This window comes from Macrotis lagotis, chromosome X (assembly GCF_037893015.1).
Source record: "Macrotis lagotis isolate mMagLag1 chromosome X, bilby.v1.9.chrom.fasta, whole genome shotgun sequence".
NCBI lineage: Eukaryota > Metazoa > Chordata > Mammalia > Peramelemorphia > Peramelidae > Macrotis > Macrotis lagotis.
The window spans coordinates 155,139,422-155,154,419 of NC_133666.1; the positions used below are offsets into that span (position 1 = coordinate 155,139,422).

Below are 14,998 nucleotides of genomic sequence, written 5' to 3' on the forward strand. Positions count from 1 at the left end.
TCTGGCAGATTAAGACACTTAGCCACAGTCAGAATCAGTTGCACAACTGAGATTCAGGCACAGGTACTGCCAGAGCTGGTGTACTCTTTAGGAATATTTTTGAACACTAAAATAAAAGTGATTCATATTGTTTCTGGTTCAGAAAAACATCACTTAATGATATATTTATATAACAGCTATGTTGTAAGGAAATTTTAAAAATGTTTTTCTTAGCAACATTGAACAAGTTGGTGTAATATCCAAAAGGTTGCTGAAACCCGAAGAAATATAATATAGACTTGATTACTCTTTTTATTCCTTTTTACTTCCATTTTATTTTATTATTTCCAATTAGGTTTTATCTTAGTCACATTTTTACATCTTATAATCACATCTCTTAACAATCTGCATAATTTTTATATTGTACTAGGTATTCCTATCCCTTCTTTGGAAGTGCTGCTCCTATCATGACTAATCCACCTGTAGAAGTCCGAAAAAATATGGAGGTTTTTCTTCCTCAGTCTTACTGTGCATTTGATTTTGCTACTTTGCCTCATCAACTCCAAGATACTTTCTTGAGGTACTGGCTCTGTGTGTGATTAAATAATGAGGTTTCAAAACTGTATAGCATATAAAACATATTAATTTGTATATATAAATATATAATATATGTACATATAAAATATATAAAAGGAAATCTCACCAAAAGCATTTTGGACATTTTTAAAAGACAGGATTTCCTTTAAAAAAATCTTTAACAGTTGTGCTTTAAATATCGTATTTAAGGTGAAAGATATTTTTAGTTTTTACTATTTAATTTTTCTGGATTTGGATTGGTGAATCAGGAGAAATAGAAGATTTGAACGAGGAAGAACAGTTGAAAAATACTGTTTCTGACTTCTAATTTGTGTGTGTGTTTGTGTGTTGTGTGTGTGTGTGTGTGTGTCACACACATACTGATGAAGTGCAGGCATGCCCACTCTCTCTGTGTCCCAAGTTTCTTATCTGAAATGAAAAAAATTGAAATTACTGATGGAAAATATTTGCTCCTCAAAATTACATACTTTTAAAATAAGAATGAGAGAAATTAAAAATTAAACCAGAAATATAAAAAACAGATTGCAAGTCATTTTTCTTTGAACTTTAAAGAGCTAGATATTAATAATTATTCATATTTGCTATATGATGTTTAGGAAGATGTTGCAAAGAGTTAATCTGAACCCAGGAAATGCAAAACATTTAATTCAGTGAATTTATTTAAATCTTTATCTTCTGTGTTTGCAACTGTGTCTTGTAAAAAATTTTCTCTTATTTATAGGTTACCACTGCTTGTTGAACTGTGGCATAAGGACAAAATGGCCAAAGACTTACTTCTAGGAATTGCAAGAATTCAGCTTTCAAATGTTTTATCTTTAGAAAAAACTCGATTCTTAGGTGCTAATGGTGAACAGTGTTGGCGTCAAACTTACAGTGACAAGATTCCTGTTATAGCAGCACAAGGGTAATATATTTTATTAAATATTCTTTTGACACAGTTATAATTTATTATATTTCTGTTTTAATATAACTTTCCAATATCTATATTCTTCCAACTACACAAAGTAAAAATATTAATTTATTGTATAGTGATCTCATTCTATTTTCAAACAGTTTATGTAATATTGGAATTAACTTTTCTTTGATTAGTTTCACTTTTGTTCATCTGCACCTTTTTCCTTCTTTGGAAGTTTATTGCTTGTTCAGGTCTTTTTTTCTGAGATAATAGTTGTTTAAATTCTCTGTTTCATATTCTGTTGAACTAGGTTTTTTATATTTTTGTAAATATTAACAATTTCACTTATCAGTTCTATTGGCTTGTAATGGAGCAAAATAATTTTCTAATCCTCTTCACTTGCTATACTAGTTAATACCTTCTATTCTTAATTTGAAGAATTTGAAAGGATTAAATAAAATAATGCATCTGAAAGCAGTTAGAAAACTTTTAAGTGATGTGTAAATATAAAACATTTGTTGACTTCTGGCGTGGCTGTTTGATCAGTGGAATTAGAATATACTTTAAAAAGTGATTTCCTAAATGTGAATGCCATATGAACAGCTGATTGAAGACATTTCACACTTGACTAGGGATTTATCATGCAAAAAAAAAGTCACATATAAATAATAAAGTTCCTAAAATGTAAGAATAATTATAGTTTGAATTAATTTAACATGTATTAGGCATCTGCTATGTGTAGAGCACTATATCATGCATTATGAAAAGCTCTAATTTTTTTTTTCAATCTGTAATCATATATCAAGCACTTGCTATATGCCAGATGCTATGTTTTGAGTGCCTTTGTTGCACATTTTGGACTCTTTATTACTAACACCAAACAATATCAGCTGTGACTTCAATACCCTACCAATTGCAGTCATAGCTTAGTTTTCTGTTTTTCAGTTGTCCTAACTTTTCATTTACCATAGCCTAGTGTACAATATTATTCTGCAGGTATCCCTTTCCCTTATTTTTCATTGCTCTCTCATTAGATTGATTCGTATGATCCTTTTGATATCTGTTTGAATACTGATGATTATTCCACATGTTAAATAGCTTTCTAGCTATATTTTTGTCTGAAAATTTGATAAGCTTACCATTTAAATCTTTTTCAAAGTCATTTATAGAACTAATAATCAGACTAAGGTTCAACAAAGATTTCCCTAGGACATTCCTTTAGATATTTCCCTTCAAGTTGATTTTATATTGCGCCTGATCTATAATTTGATTTGAGGGGTAACTACCAGTGTAGAAAAATTTAGCAACTTGGCCTCAGACACTGAAAGGTTTCTTTGACTTGCCCATGATCACAGAGTCAAAACTTAAAGCCGTCTACTATGTGAAGCAGTCTTTCTTCAAATTGATAGAGAGGGATTGAACTTGTGATTTCATTGGTAGAGAGATCTCCCAGATGAGTAGAGTCTCTTTGGCAATGTAGGTTAACTCCATAGTTTTAAACTTAAGTAGTAATGTCAGATGCAGAGAAACAGATCATTATAGGAGATTTAACTTAGAAAATCACAAATTGATGTTATCCATATTGTATTGTATTTTTATTTTGTTAAACATTTCCTAGTTCTATTTTAATCTGATTCCTGGGTAGCTTGGGCCTCAGTCACCTCTTGTCTAGAACATTGAGAGATTAAGTAAGTTGCCCACTATCCAGTGTGTCATTCATATCAAGATTGGATCTTCTTGTTTGTTATGGAAGTTCTCTATCTGCTATTACACTACTTTTCATCTCCAAGTTGATATGGGCAGATTAATGATTGCTCACAATTCTGAAACTACAGAGGCCATATCTTTCCATCTTGATCATTGTAAATGTCTCAGATGGAAAGATATTTGATGGTGATAAGTAAGCCAAAGCATATTATCAGTAATGATGAGGAATCATAGAAACCAGAAAAAAAGGTAAGATGATCTTCTATCAAGAGCAGGTTCTAACAAATGGAAAGCTTAGATCTTGCAGTAGTATATCTAAAGTAGTAAAAAAATTTTGAGAAGGTAAAGTTTAAAAGAAACTCAATTTTCACCCTGAGTTTAGTTTACTTAGAATCTTAGAGCTTCTGATTCATAGAGTTGGTCCTTTGAAGAAAGATGTGGACAGAATTTCACAGATTAAGAAGGCATGGAAGGCTTGTGACCTCTACTGGCAGAGGAAATAACGTTGGCAAGATTATTAAACTAAATAGGTTATTTGATAACATTTCAGTTTTTGTGTTTTATCTGTTAACCTATGTTTTCTTATAATATCTCATTTATCATACATTATGGCAACAGTAATAAGAAATTATACCTCATGAATTCATAGGACTTTTGAAAGATTTATAATTTATAAAACCTCTAGAATCTAAGTAAAATTGATATAGTTATATATTTATTTCCTCTGTTTCCTTTTTCCCCCCTATAACTTCCTGGAATACTTAAAGAGAAGCAGCTCAAATTTAACAATTGTAGAGGTTGCCAGATGGTGTTAGGTAATATTTGGTATATAGGAATTGGATAAATTGTTCATAAAACTTCCATCTGGGAAATATATAACAGGAGTATTACTGAATGCCTATTTTATTGACTTGTCTCCTAGAGTTCAGAGTATTCTGAAGTCTATCCCTTAGGGAAATTGAAATAGGGGGTGGAAAACCAAGAGACTGACCTCACCACAAGACCACCATAATTTCAACAGCAGTGATCTCAAGGCAGTGGTATATGAACTACTTGTTTCTCCTCAGACTTCTGCTTTCAAATAATAATATTGCAAACAAGAGGGAAAATTATGTTAAGAATTTTATGTTATGAATTCTAAGACATTTTAAAATTTTATTTTATAGGACAAATAACAGGATAGCAGATCTTTCTTATACATTGACTCTAGAAGACCATGGACTTGTGAAAATACGTGAAATAATTATAACTGAATCATCTCAGGTATATATAAAAACATAGATAACTATCTAAATGTATACATGCATGTAAAGATACATACATATATATGTATGTTTATATATGTGTGTATATATATATGTGTGTGTATATGTATATAATATTTTACTTTGAGTTCTTGCTTTTTAGAGATTCCTGATGTCTTACTTTTAAAGATTCCTAAAGTCATTATACTTCTTTGGTTAAAATATTTTCTCAATATTCCTCCCTAGGCTTTAGCTGCAATTCAACAGAAACCACTCTCTCCTCAAGCAGTTTGTGTCACAGAAACACAAGCACAGCCTCGAGAAACTCTGGAATACAAAGCAGCTCTGGAGTTAGAAATGTGGAAAGAAATGCAAGAAGACCTTTTTGAAAATCAGGTTATTTGTTTAATGTCATGTTAAAAAAAACTTTTCCTATTTTCCTTACGTTTCAATGATATCCTTTTGACTTGCACTTCTATCCCTCTATTTTGTTAAACACTTTCAAATCCAGTCTCTTTTCATTGTTCACAACTGCTCTGGTAGGAGAATGGACAGAAATGCTATTCATATGTAATGATAAGATAATGAAGCTAGAAAGTGTATATCATTTACCCTGGGTCATACAACAAGGATTAGAACTTTATTTCCTGATTCTTACTCCATGTTCCTTCCATTAACTGATACTACATCAACAAAGAAAATCAAGTTGTTGCTCTATTTATAATTGGCTAAACTATTTATGTGGCTATCTTCATAATCTAAAATATTGATGACTTTATATGTACTACTTGTCTTCCTATAGATTTTAATTGACTTGAAAAACTGAACCTCAGTGACTATCTTTGACCATAAATAGATTTTTTTTGTTGTTGTTATTTTTTGTTTCCGGGTCCATATGAGAAAACTGTCCTACTCCAGTTCTGCATCTTTAGTCTTAGAGAGTTGCCTAGGACTCTTGAGAGCTTAAGTGACTTATTTGCCCAGAATCAAATTTGTGCAAAGAATCATTTTATGTGTATTAAGCATATAGGTATCCTAACTGACCATTCATTTTGCAAAATGATTTTTTATTTAATTTAAAAAATGCCATTTAATTAGTCAACCTTGTTTTTAAATACCCTAACATAACATTTTTATTTTTATGATTCAATCAATACTTTATTCTTTCCAAAATACTACTCTTCAAGGAAGTGACCATAATGTCTTTTATTAATGTTGGCCTTATTTTCTGGGTTAGATAGTACTTCACTCACTAATAAGCAGAATTACCTATAGAGAGAATTGTGAAGTAAGAGTATGTGTCATTAATTTAGAGCCAGAGTGAAACTCAGAGGTCATCTAGTCTAATCCCCTCTTTTTTCAGATGAGGCAGCTGAGATCCAAAGGTGTTTTGACTTGCCTGGGCTCACACAAGTTGTAAGTGGCATGTCCTCTGACTCCATATCTAGTACTTCCCACTCCACCAGAAACATGCTTTTGCTCTTCTCAAATAGCTTTTTTTCACTTGGTGGTAATCTTCCCCATTCCATCAAGTCCATTTACTTTGAACTCTCTTCTTTTCTGCTTTTACCTACTTCATTCTTTCCAAGGTGAAAATGGCTGATAATTCACTAATGGTAAAATGGAGTACCCTCCTCATGGGTATCTGTTTTCATAGAGAGTAAAGCATTGGTTCCTGCCTTACTCTCCATCCACACCCACCCCAAAAATCTAAACTCAAACTTTGAACATGGGTAAGGCAAGCGGTCATGCCAGTAATTAATAATTCACATTATAGTAATAAGATGTTAAAGCTTTATTAACTATATGATACACAATGTTTTCTCCAAAATAGTCCAGAGATATTAGTGTTAGTATTGTAGTCCAGGATTTAGGCCAGGTATATTGTGTTTGAGTTTCAGCTTGGAATAGAAGAGACATATGTAGATCATTTTAATGGTTAACAAAATGAAGGGAACTTAGTCATAGAATGGAAAGAAATTCATCAAGAATTTAACATTGGTTTGTAGTGATGCAGTTTTTTTGCTTTTTTTTGTTTGCCATTATCATACTAAAGGAAGGAGGGATTCCTAACTTTTCATATCTTGACTCTTGTATTTGAGTCCCAGGAAAACTTTGCCAATAATTCAAGTCTAGTCCTCTGAGCCAATTAAATCTCAATAGTTTTAGTGCAATTAACAGGAAAATTAGCCTAGTGTGCTTGGGTTAGAATCTTGGGAAAAAATAGCTTAATATTCACACAGCAAGATAATTTTGTAAAAATTGTTCTGGCACAGAAAGTATTATATAAACAGGGATATACATCTATCTATCAATCTATCTATCTATCTATGTATCTATCTATCTACTTAACTTTTAAAAAAAATTTTGTAGCAGCCTTGTGAGTTCTATAGTGTACTCATAATCAGAATCTGTGAGGCCCTGTGCAGATCTGTGTAGCTTAAGAATCATAGAAAATTTCCTGAGGACTCTAGTGAGTTGCCCAGGATCATGTGCCTAGTATATGGCCACAATAGTATAAGTATATGTTTATGCTGCCTCCTGTTTTACAAATAAAGAAACTAAGCAGAAAAGCTAATTGACTTGCCTGTGACCATTGAGTGATTGTCACAGCTAAGATTCCAACCTTTGTCTCCCAGACTTGGCATCATCAAACATTTTGAACTGGAAGGGACCCTGCAGATCACCTAGTTCAAATTCCTTATTTTATGGATGAGGGAACTGTGCAACAAGAAGGGCAAGTGACTTGTCTAAAGTCATTTAGCTTATACATGACCCGAGTTAGGTTTTTAGCACAGTTTTTCTTCATTCTTCTTAAGTATCATAGAAGGAAACAAAGTAGAAAAAGAAGGCTCCTTGTGGACTATTTTTATTTAAAGTATGTATTAGATTATTTGCTATTGACTTCTATTATAATTTCAGATGTGTTTTCAGATAAGAAATTTGATCCTTCAATAGTGAAAAAAACTATATAGAACTACTAAAATTTAAAAGACAGGCTTTCCTTTCAAATGAAGATATAACCTATATGTTTAGTATTCTGTCTCCTCTTCCACTGAAAAAGCACTTGGCTGGATAGACATAGATTATCAAGCCAAATGATTTTATGTAATTAAAAAATTTATACATTCCTTTGATGAATGTACAACACTTTTCTCACAGTAGTGTTGGGAGGTAGGTATTATAAATATTCTCATCTACATTTTACACATGAAGAAACAGTGACTTTCCAAGGTAACACACTTAGAAATATCAGACCTTGATTTCATGCCACTGAGCTTCTTAATTCCAGAGTCATCACTCTTTTTGCTGAGGCATTGCATTGTGAGAGAGTTCTTGAGCTGGAATTGGTTAAGATTTGCATTCAAGTTCAACTTCTGTTACTTACGAGTTCTCTTATCATGGCAAAGTTACTTAATTTCTCAAAGCCTCAGGTGCACAGCAATAAAAATGGGCTTAATACTACTTTTAGTTATGCAAATTGTTTACAGGGTTGTTACACAGTTCAGATGAAAAAGGTTTGTAAAGCATTATGTAAACTTTACAGTACTAATGCCAGGGATAAAAAAAAATGGACAATCAAACCAACAGCAACTATAGCAATTTCATCTAGAAGTCTAGTCATTGTAAATTAATTGCCATAACAAGGGGCCCAGAAGACCCCAGAAAACTCCTTTCTGACTTGCTAGGTGGAGAAAGATGGTTGCCAAATGCAATTTGAGTCAGAAAATAAACTCATCTGTAAAATCTTAAGAAAAATGCTCATTAGAGCATTTCTGGAGAAGGAAGATACCAGAGGTGAGGGGAAAATCTCAGACTTTGTCAGTATCATCCAGGAGGGTGAGGAAAAAGGTTACTGACCACTGTTGATCAATAACTTCCAGTTATGTGCCGATTTAACCTGCTACACAAAATCTTTATAGGCATTTCTTTATGAATTAATAGAGAAACAAGCTACAGTTAGTAAGCAATATTCAATAATTTACCATTACCATTTCAAAATTAACTAAAAAATGTAGAGAGATAAAATCCCATTGTGATTGTTCATTTTAAAAAAAAATACTTAAAGCAGAATACAACATAATTTACAAGGCTCTTTTATAGCAAGATAGTGTATGTATATTTATTTACATATATATGCACATACATAGACCTGTATGTGTGTATGTGTGTGTGTGTTTATATATATATATATATATATATATATATATATATATATATATATATATTTAGTATGTATCTCCCATCTTTCTAAAATCTTTGAAGATTCTTTGAAAAATGTAATAATACAACCCTGCTTAGTGACTAGTCTCTGATAATGGTCAAGCATAAAACAGGGAGATAAACTTTAACCCAATGTATTCCACCAGTGATAGAAGAGATCCAAAGCAGAATTGAAGGGGAATATGGATTCTCTGTGCCTGGTAAAATACTCTTAAGTAGTGGTATCAAACTCATTCCCTACAGGATACATGTTGATTTAGAAAACCATAAACTAATATTATCTGTGTTGTATTGTATTTTTATTTTGTTAAAAATTTTAATTCAGGGGACCTTTGAAGCCAAGTTTGAGATTTTTTTTGCTCTAGATATTACTGTTTGTGGAAGCTCCAAGGCACCACAAAGAATCCTAAAAGAATTGTAAACAAAAATGTTTGCTTTGGATGAAGAATATCTATTACCTAAATATCAGCATGCATTTGAATGGATGCCATTTAGAGTTAGTCCTAAGTGTGAATACATGAACAAAGAACTGAGCCCAGAGTGGATAAGGAGCATATTGATTTCAGGATATTACATAGCTCTTTTAGTGACTCTAAGCTTTCTATGAAAGCAAAGAACCATCTTTTCAGTACTAATGTTTTATAAGGTATCATAGGACACCATTATCTCCAAAGAATTAAAGATGAGAACCACACAGAGGGCATTTGTGAAGTCCATGTAGTGCAGGCTGTAACTTAGGGAGAAACCGATAAAAACAAGATTAAAGGATGTTATCAAAGAATTTAATGATATGAAGAGACAACAGGTTATCTAACAGGAATGAGGATTGATAGGATAGTCAAAATACTCCACTGTCTGGTAGAAGCAAGCAAAGAAGGCCTCCAACATATAGGCTAGACTTCTTTGTGAAGAAGCTTTAGGAGAACATGGTCAAAAGTTCTAGAATGAACAGGAATGGATGGTATTCTATATCCCTGCTGCAAATACCCAAAGCAGTGAGGTCACAGGTTCATTTGAGTGTGCTAATAACTAACATAATTATTTTTTATGCTACTTTTTCCTCTTAAATGTATCATATAGTCAGACATCATTTCTATGACAGTTCGTACTAATTCCATAGTGTCTGAATGTTTGTACAGTTGCACTGATTACACTATTTTGTAATCTAATCTTTGTTTTTATTTAACCCACATTTAAATATATCCCACTGCAGCCTTATATTTTCTTTTCTTATAACAGAATGTTTTATGGCTTTTAAAATGACAAAGGAAAATGTTGGTGAATCAATTCAATAAACATCTATTTAGTTTCTACCTTGTATAGAGAACTGGGCTAGGCTCTGGAAACACAAAAACTAAAATGAAAAATAGTTTGTGTTACAAGGAATATAAATCAATTGAACAGCTCTGTTCCACTTGTCCCACCTCAAGTTTTCCAGGACTATTTCAGGGTTTAGAAAATAGGGCCAAAGAAATTGTGTTAGGATTAATTTCCTTTCGTCTCTAGGTCTTTTTCAGAGGACTGCTAAGAATTTAGGATGATCTGCCCCTAAAGTAAGTTTCTTTATAGCGCTAACATTCTTATATCCAAAATAAGAGGTCTCATATTCTACTCAATGATGCTTACACAAACAGTTACATAGTTTTAACTGCCATATTTTTTTAGAAGTTTGAGTTATAATGTTTAAAGAAATCTTTTGGAGATGAGTGCTTGCAATTTACCTTAAATAGAACAACTTGATTTTATTCAAGATTGTTTTTGTTTCTATTTTTTTCCGGACTATACTTTTTAAATTTTCAACAGCTGAAAAAGAGGGAACTAGCTCATATGCAAGCTCTTGCAGAGGAATGGAAGAAAAGGGACAAAGAAAGAGAATCACTAGTAAAGAAAAAGGTAATAAAATTGTTTATGAATTGCTCCTTAACTATTGTAAGCATATTTGTAACTACATCTTTTCTCATCATTTTTTGAATTTTTTTAATCTGAAAAAGTCAAGAAAATTGATTGCTTCTAGTCTGATTATTTTTCTGAATTGTAAAGTCTTTAGCTGTCTAAAATAAATTCTATATAAACTTTCTTGCACAAATAAGTTCATTTCTAAATAGTCTTGAATTCTAAATGACATTCAGTTGGAATAGATGATCTGCTAAAAACCAAAGTCTTCTACCAATCAAGTCCATTCTTCAGGAATCTGTATTTCACAAAGGATTTGATATGTCTTGACTTCCTTTTGAGTCAGATGTTGGAATATAGATTGAATCATACAATTGTTAAATCAATTCACCAGTGGTTGAAAAGTTTTACCAAAATAGTATTTATTAATCGCTTATTATTTTTTATTATTAACTTATTAATAGCTTTAACTCAAAATTAACAATGCTATAGAGTTCTATTCTTGACTCATACTGTAGAACTGGAGTCTCATATAATCTTAGATTTTGAATTAAATTTAAGAGGCCATAAAGATCAACTTGCTTTTTATGAAGAAATCCCATTCATGACATCTCTGACATACTACTGTTAGAGTCTGTTATATGGTGTTTTACATAGTACAAGTTCTACAGTAGATTTAATTATAAGCCTTACAAGAAAAATCCATCCTATTTTTTTGAAATCTTGCTTCTTAGAAATTATGCTTTATTGTACTTTTTAAACTTTCTTTGTTTTTCTTGGATTTTTTAATGCGTGTTCTCTTTTGCAACATGACTATTATGAAAATTATGTTTTGCATTATTTCACATGTATAATTGATATTGTTTGCCTTCTTAAGGGGGGGTGAGGGTAGGGTAAGGAGAAGAGAGAATTTGAAACTCAGTTTTAAAAATGAAATGAATTAAAATTTTAAATTTCATAATATTTGATGAAATAAAAAAGTAGGAAAAATTGTTTTATGTTAAACTGAGATGAGTCTTTCAATGACAATTTTCTGTATTTTGCTTAATACTTTTTTCAGGGGACAATGATAGGTTAATTTTGATCAAGATGCTCAAGGATCTGGAAAATGTGTTTATATAGAAAATAATTGAGAAAATATTTGTATTTAACATGACTTATGGAAAATACATTTTACATGATTTTATATGTATAACAACAGATCACGTGCTGTCTTAGGGAAGGGGAAGGAAAGGGAGGAAGGGAAAAAATATTGGACTCAAAATCTTATAACATGAATGGTGAAAATTATTTTTACATGTAATTGGCAAAAAATAAGTTAAATTTAAAAAGAAAAAAGTTGGGGCAGCTAGGTGGCTCTGTGGAATAGAGCACCAACACTAGAGTCAGGAGGATCTAAGTTCAAATGTCACCTCAGACACATAATAATTGCCTAGTTGTGTGACCTTGGGCAAGTCACTTAACCCTACTGCCTTAAATTTAAAAAAAAAGAAAAAAGTTGTATTTAGACTGAAGAGAAACTAAGGGAGATTCCTAATAACAATACATGTATGTGATAATATATATGATAAATAATTAAGCTTAAATATTTAAGAATAAGGACTATTTGTTTGGGGGCTTACCAAGTAGACCCTCACAAGTAGTGAAATTTTTAACTCCATCTTACGAAAGAAATAATTGACAATTAGAACTGTTCAGCATATAATTGTATTTGCCTTTTGGAGTGTTGAACTCTCTTTACCACCAGTGATCTAACTATATGACCAACCATGCATTAAGAAGAATTCTTTAATTGGATGACATCTGATATTTCTCTTACATATCTGAGATTTTACGATTTATATAATAAAGTTTACAATAAAATGTATCTGTAAAACTTATTAGGATAATAACATAATTTTTAAATATAATTTTCAGGTAGCAGAATACACTATTTTGGAAGAAAAACTTCAGAAAACTTTAATTGATTTAGAAAAGCGTGAACAACAACTTTCTAGTGCAGAAGCAGAGGTATGCCAAAAATATATGTACTTAATTTCAGAAGAACATATATCAAAGTGTATATGAAATAATTCATTGTGATCCAGTTTGCTAACAGTATGAGCAAAATTATTGCCTTATCATTCAAAATATATTTGTTTGGTGCTAAGAAATAGATGAGAAAGTTTTGTTTTTAGTATGAATCAGTAATCTTTCCCTTTCAATTTCAGTAGAACTATGGTTATTTATAGATAAGGAAGAGTTAACAGATGAGAGAGGTTGAAAAGAGGAGGTTACAGAGTAAATAAAAAGCAATTTATAATTCTGATTCTTTCTCAAATTCTCTTTCACCTAACAAGAAACTTTTTGGAAACAAGGTGACAAAAGACACCATCTTTTATCCATCCCCCTTAGGAGAGAGTAAAGATTTTAAAATAATCTTATTAAAACCTGTTTTATTCTTTTGGTGGACAGTTTAAAATTACTATTATCTCTTATTAAAGTGAGAAAGCAAACTCTTTCTTCTACTGGTCCGAACAAACAGACAAATGACTGTCAACGGTATTATAGATTCTTTCGATATGATAGTGGAATGTGAACTTCAAGATGACTTCTGGAAGATCAGTATATTTAATCTACAAAAACCCTAGAATCTGTTAGCATAGGATAACAGTTGAGAATCCCTAAAATTTACATAATAGATGTGTCCAGGCAGTTCATAGTATGCAGAGTGAAAGACGAACTCAAAACTATGCTTTTTTTTAACAAGGGTTTTTTCCTGATAAAATAATTTCTTTTTAAAAACTTTATTTTCATCCTCAGATTATCCCTTATAGTTTTTTTTCTCAGATGAATAGTAACAAGGTGACCCACTTCTCCTAAATTAGGCAGATTATCTGCCTTATTTTTCCTGTTCTACTTTCATTTTTGATTGGGGACATGAGATAATTTCAAAAAGTAAATATGTAAATTTCAGTGTTTGTATTTTATTTTTAAATATTACTGTTTATGCTTTTTACAAATGTTCATATAGTTGCTAGATTAAATGATATCAAAATAGATGAATGTGTCTGTTTCATGCATGTTTTAAACCAAGAATTAAAGCAAAGTTTGAATAGATCAGTATTTGAGATAGAAAAATGTCAAATAATGAAATTTTGAGAATAGCTAAATGAATCCAGTGTGGCTGATAGATTGTAGAGAATAATGAACCAGGAAGTAATACTGGTGAAGAGATAATTTCAAAAAGTAAATATGTAAATTTCAGTGTTTGTATTTTATTTTTAAATATTACCGTTTATGCTTTTTACAAATGTTCGTATAGTTGCTAGATTAAATGATATCAAAATAGATGAATGTGTCTGTTTCATGCATGTTTTAAACAAAGAATTAAAGCAAAGTTTGAATAGATCAGTATTTGAGATAGAAAAATGTCAAATAATGAAATTTTGAGAATAGCTAAATGAATCCAGTGTGGCTGATAGATTGTAGAGAATAATGAACCAGCAAGTAATACTGGTGAAGATCTCTGAAATATATGAATTGTAGTTTTTAATTTGTTAGACAATTAGAATTCATTGTCATGTTCTGAAAAGGGGAGTAACAATATGAAAAAAATTGATGAAGAATGAAAGTAAGTTAGTTCTGAGTAGAGATGTTACTATAGCTCCTAGCAAAGACAAGTGTGATTCCTTTTCTAAACTCTTCTTGATTAAGGAAAGCCAACTGCTTATTCAAGGAAGAACAAAACATAAAGCCTAAATAAAAATACATCTGATCTCTTGCCTTCATACTCATATCCTATTTCCTGCTTCCTGGTGCAAGTCTATATTTCTATCCTTCTAGCATGGTTTATATTAAAGGGTTTTACTGTGACAGATTTTTGTTTTTCTATTATAAATAGGACAAGTTGTCAACTATGGTTCCTGGGATTGGGTTTTTTTTTTTTTTTATCCCCACTAAAGTTGTCTCTAGACTAATCTGTTTGAGATGTCTCCATTGTTGAATCACTATTACTTTCACCTTATTTTTTGTTAATCAGTAATCATTGATTAAGTATTATATACCAGCCCCTGGTATACGAAAAGGAACAAAAGACAGTCTACCTTCAAATGGCTTAACACTGCATAATTAAATTTGGGTTATAAATTTTAGCCAAATAGCATATTTAATGTTTTGATTATGAGAAGTTGCCTCATGTTTGCAATTTTATTTATTTTATTGTACTTTTTATCAAAAAAAATTCGGGAACCAATTCTTTAGATCCATCTATGTTCAATAAATGTTTATTTAAAAAAATCCTTTTGCTATTATCATAGATTTTGATATTTAGCATAGATTTTACTTTGTTTTGTTTTTAATTTGGGTCTTTCTGAGGATAACTGTAAAACTTGAGCAAAAGCCAAACATTTTCCAGTCCAAGGAGGAGAATACCTTTGTCAAACATAGATTTTATGTCATGGTGAATCTTAATAATAAG

At 31.2% G+C, this 14,998-nt stretch overlaps 1 protein-coding gene across 2 annotated transcripts in view; it reads left to right on the forward strand.

The window, feature by feature from the left end:
- CEP120 (centrosomal protein 120) overlaps window positions 1-14,998 on the forward strand; it is a 116,883-nt gene that overhangs the window by 69,030 nt on the left and 32,855 nt on the right. For both annotated transcript variants that reach the window (XM_074205950.1, XM_074205951.1), the window contains exons 10-15: window positions 410-559; window positions 1,298-1,480; window positions 4,345-4,441; window positions 4,669-4,818; window positions 10,450-10,539; window positions 12,457-12,549. In XM_074205950.1, coding sequence (XP_074062051.1) covers window positions 410-559; window positions 1,298-1,480; window positions 4,345-4,441; window positions 4,669-4,818; window positions 10,450-10,539; window positions 12,457-12,549 — 763 coding nt within the window. The remainder of the gene's footprint in view (window positions 1-409; window positions 560-1,297; window positions 1,481-4,344; window positions 4,442-4,668; window positions 4,819-10,449; window positions 10,540-12,456; window positions 12,550-14,998) is intronic.